The 5068-nt window shown below is 44.6% G+C and overlaps 1 protein-coding gene across 1 annotated transcript; it reads right to left on the reverse strand.

Annotated features, from left to right (window-relative positions):
• Positions 1-1483: 1483 nt before the first annotated feature.
• On the reverse strand, positions 1484-3784 carry LOC112348218. The gene is made up of 3 exons (XM_024680356.1): positions 2398-3784; positions 2186-2355; positions 1484-2131 (listed from the first exon to the last, which is right to left on the reverse strand). The coding sequence occupies exons 1-3, from the start codon at positions 2903-2905 to the stop codon at positions 2114-2116; spliced, it is 696 nt and encodes a 231-aa protein (XP_024536124.1). The 5' UTR covers positions 2906-3784; the 3' UTR covers positions 1484-2113.
• Between the last annotated feature and the right edge of the window lie 1284 nt (positions 3785-5068).

Raw genomic sequence — 5068 nt, forward strand, 5'->3', positions numbered from 1 at the left:
ATCAAGGATCCTAGCTCAAGCAAGAAACATGTTTGATCAAATCTTGTGCAAAACTGTGAGCTCCTGATCACCCATGATTTAACTGTAAGCCCCAGCAAAACCTTATTAAATCTTTGCAGAACTTACCTTTATCAGTGTCTTAGCCACGCCAGCCTAACAAGCAAGATCCAGGAGAACTTTTGTATCAATCACTACAGCCACTTGATTATATTGTTGCCCATTGCATGGAGAAGAAGCTCAAACTTCTTCTATCACTGTGATACTCTACTATGAGGAGCAAGTAAAAAGTTCCTTGTTTTCTGTTTATGGACATGCTATTAAGACAAACACATCAGACTACTCAAAAAAAGTGAACTTTTTGACTAGTAATAATGTTCTTAAAGGAAAGTTTGCAAGATTTTAGTATTGCAAGAGTGTAGGACTTCTTCCTTATATTCTTCACTATTTGCTTTAAGCTTGCTATAGGAAGAATAAAATTGATAAAAAGAACATTAGTTGAACTCTTTGAGAGATAAACAAGAAGTACATATGAATAAAAAAATGTATTAAAATGAGTACATCATATAAATTTTTTATTTATGTAAAAATTAACAATATCAAAGCAAACCAAACGTTGTTGCATAGTGTAATGATATCTATCTGAGTTCGGTTAGGGTTGGTTATGGTCAGTTAGTGTAGATGGTATTGTGTATAATGCTCAACTCTCCACCTAGTAACTCTTATTTTCCTCTAGTGAGTGGCTCTTACTTCCTCCAATGCAACATATCTCCTCCCTCCACACTCTTCCTGTAGCAACTCTCCTCCATGTCCTCTAGTGCTCCTCCTGCACCAACTCTCTTCCACATTGTACTTTTGCCAGTCCTACTCTTGGATTTTTCAGTTTTTTTTTAATTTTCATCAAATCATTCTTTCTCACCCTCTAGCTCCTCCAAAACCCGTTGTGCATTGAGTCTCCTCCAGCTCCTCCAGCACTCCTCCTATAGCAGCTCTCCAGCTCCTCCAGCACTTCTCCTGCAACAGCTCCCTCTAGCACTACAACAGCTCTCCTCTAGCTCCTCTAGTAGATGGCTATGCCACGGCTAAGGCCAGCCAAGGTAGTGCTAGCCATGGCCGAGACCTTGTGCCACCATGGCTGTGCTTGCTATGGGCCATTGGTGATGTAACTTTGGCCCTAGCTGTATGGTTATAGATACCACAGCCAAGGACAACATCATTGGCAATCAAGGTTGCCAGTGGTTGTGGTAAGCTTGGCAAAACATTATCTTTAACGTTGAGAAAGGACCAATTCGCACATTTATTTAGTGAAAAAAAACTTAAGCGACCCACTTTAAAAATTAAGAAAGTTGGGTTCGCACATTGAAAAAATTTGTGTTGCAAAGTAAACTTATAAGGACTTTTGCATTCGCACATGTCTTAGATTTAAGTGGAAAAACACCCTCGGATTCGCACTTTAAAACAATGCATTCCAACACTTAAAATTCACTTAATTCAAATTTTGAAATTTCAAATTCAAATTCAAATGTTTAGAATTATATCCCGGCAAATTTCAAAGCAAACACGAACGCCACTGGCAAAGACACAGGGAAAACGTGAGGTTCTCTCTAACCTCTTTCGCATCCTCTGGACTGTGCAACTCCTCACAAGGTTCCCCTTCCGCTTGCTCGGGATCACCATAATCGACAAAGAGGTCCTGGTCCTTGAGCCTTTTCACCTCTTTCCTCCAAGCTTGGATCTCCACCCGAAGATCAGTCTCCCCAACATCAATCAAGAAATTGTGCAAGATGCAACAACTCTTGATGATGTTGGGAAGGTACTTTTTGTTTCTGATCCAAGAATCTGAACTTCATTTTAAGAAGTCCAAATGCTTGCTCAATAACAATCCGAGCAAGGTGGATGAAGGTTGAAAGCTGCCTTGGATGGTGTCAGGTTCGACAACCAAAACAAGTGAACAAAAGAAAGTAGAATGAAGAAGACTTGTGTGGAATCTGGAGTTGGTACCCTTTGTCCCCCACTAGGTATGGCTTGATCCTATCGTCATATGCTAACACCACGGGCGATGTCAGCAGCTCCCTTGCTACAATCTTGTTCCTGAGGGTTGAATTACGAAAAACCCTCATGTCGTGGACGCGTCCTGAAAGCAAAAAAAAACATTTTAGAACCATCCACAACACACAAAGAAACATACCTGGCCACCCAGCGTAGACACTGAGGAACCTCTTCTGGGCATCACAAACCCCTTGCAAGATGACCGAGTACCACTGCTTCCGATCGTAGTAGCTCTCGCCATCCAGTCTAGTAGGTCGGATGATCTCGGAGTACAGTCGATCGCTCCAGCAACATTAGGCAGTCGGGTTCCTATTGCTCATCAAAACTTATAACAATCATAAGAAAATGAACCTGTCACTTGTCGAAAGCCAGCAGCAACAGCTCGAACCACCTTGGCAGTTGAAGGAAAATGAATCTTGTACCTGAGACACTTGACAATCGCCGCAGTAGTGTCCATGACAATCTCATGAGCTGTGGACTCCCCGATGCTGAACTTGTCCACCAGATCCAAGTAATCTGTGTTCTTGAAAAGCTTGTACAAAGTCACCCCCAGTCGAACATCCACCGGCAACACACTCCTCCAACCGGTATCTTGCTTCCGGATCTCGCTCTCCAGCATGCCACAAATGGTGAAGAAGGTCCTCTTCTCCATCTGAAGTTTCCTCTTCCACCTCCCCACATCATAATACTCCAAAGAAAACTTACTCCAGGTGGTGACATTTCGAGGCTTCACCCACCACAGGCCGATGCAAAACCTCCTCCCAATCACAGGCAGCGGGGCTCTTGTCATCCGCAATGTGCATTTAAACCCTAAAGCAAAACGGTGAAAGCTGAGATTCCAGCGCTGTGTCTTCGTCATGAGAACATGCTGGCTGCTCCTCCCTCCCCCGCAATCTTCGCGAGATGTTTTTCCCGAACGAGATCAATCAGGAGCATGGTCTCAGCATGGTTCCAGTTCTTTCCCCGGGTTCTCTTCGCAGCAGCAGGTGCAGCAAAACCCAAGGTATTCACAAACTGGACAGCCTCGTCGTCGAGCTCCTCCATGTGAGCATCCGGGTCTTGTTCCAGATCGGGGACGCTGTCATCTCCCTCTTCTTCATGACCCCGCCGGGAGCTCTCAATCACTCATGCATGCATGCAACCTAAGAAATGTAAACTCAAAGCCATCTCTGGTTCTCAAAGCAGTTGGAGCTCCCGGCACGCTGTGCTCCAGGGGAACGCCTCCGGACGTGGCTTGGGCTCCTCCGGGCGCGGCTTGGACTCCTCCCGCTGTGGCTTCGGCTCCTCCCACCCAGGCTTGGCCTCCTCCTGGCGATGATCCATGGCCTCCTCCTCCCGGAGAAGAACCGCGGCGTCCTCCTCCTAGAGTAGAACCATGGCCTCCTCCTCCCGGGGCACCCCCTCCTCGAGCCGCCTCAGAACCATGGCCTAATCCTCCCGGAGCCAGATTCAGAGATCCGCGGCCAACCCCGGCCACCCGCGCCCTCCTCCCACTCCATGGCCACCTCTCCCTCCATGGGCACCTCTTCCTCCTCCTGTTGGTGAAGATAGAGCACGAGCAGGCCCAGATCCAGCTCGATCGGCCCCATTTCCCAGAGCTCTGTTTCCTAAAATCGGATTACCTGCTTCCTCCACCTCCTCAGGCCTCTCCTCATAAATCTCCGCGGCTGCTGCCCTGTTTTAATTCTCGGGCCCTGCCGCGAGATCAGATCTTCTTAGGCACGCGAAAGCCTTACCTAAGATCTTCTCGAATATTTCCGGAATAATTTTTAACAACTTCCCTTAAAATAAAATGACCCTAACACTTTAGGTTTTGAAAATTACTTAAGTTCGCCTTTTTTTTCGTACTAGTAATTTTCCCATAAAAAATAAGGGTAAGTACATTACTTTAGCTTAAGTTATTGTGCAAATAGGGAACACGTAAATTTTGAACTGTAATTTTCGGGTAACTCTTGGTCCAGAGCTAAACTCTTATAAACATCTCTAAACATGCTCATTTAATTAACCACCAATGAACGGCCAAGATATCTTTACCAGCACTCCCCCACTAATGTCTTTCGAAAATAAAAAAACTATAAGCAAAGAAGATATTATCAAACACTATTTTTCCAATGTTTGTTTTTTTCTTATTTTCTACTATTAATTAACTTCCAACTCAATCACACAATATTTGGAGCTGGAAGAATTGAATCCAACTTAATTTCAGCAAACTGATGAGGATGGACAATTTTTATTTTCATTTCTTTTGCACTTCTTAATTTACATTTCTTAATTTGTTTCTACTCTTCTTATACACACTTTTTTCGGTGTATTTGGCCCATTATATTTAGCTGAAACACATGTACATGTACACTAGTACACTACTTGTTCAACTTCTTCCAGCCTCTGGTGCCCAACCTCAAGGCTCTCTTGTGGATGGAGCTAGCCCTACACAGTGTGTGTGTGTGTGTGTGTGTGTGTATCAACCAGCAGATGCACAAATCGTTGAGAATTAGCTCACAGGAGAGAGCAAGCAGGTCACCACTCACGACAAGCTCAAAAAATCTGGAAGACGTTGCCGAGGAACTGGTGAGTACGTCGCAAGAAACAAATGCCGTCGTCACCAGCTTCCACACGTCTTCAACGTGCTCTAGGAGCACAAACCCAAAGTTGGTCATGCCACAAGCCGCCATCACCTTGCTCCTGGAACATGAGGCAATATTTGCTATCAGCAAAGAGTTTCGGTACTGGCAAGTCTTCATACTAAGGCTTATTATCTGAATCTGGGCGCTCTGTTTTGGGGCACCTGTTGGCAGGTTTAGTCAGCATTCCCGGATTCTATCAAAATGAAATTTAAATTTAAGACAAATCCTCCTTTTGCATAGTTTTAACTTTTAAATGTTAATTTTTTCTCCGTGAAGTTCAGGTTGGCGGCTCACTCAGCGGCCCATGTCTCTGCTTGACTCATGGAGGGTTTAAAACCAATGATAACTGCAAGAAAGAGCACTGACATGTTTTCAAAAGTACTTGTCACAGGAACATC

Source organism: Selaginella moellendorffii, unplaced genomic scaffold, assembly GCF_000143415.4.
Source record: "Selaginella moellendorffii unplaced genomic scaffold, v1.0 SELMOscaffold_27, whole genome shotgun sequence".
NCBI lineage: Eukaryota > Viridiplantae > Streptophyta > Lycopodiopsida > Selaginellales > Selaginellaceae > Selaginella > Selaginella moellendorffii.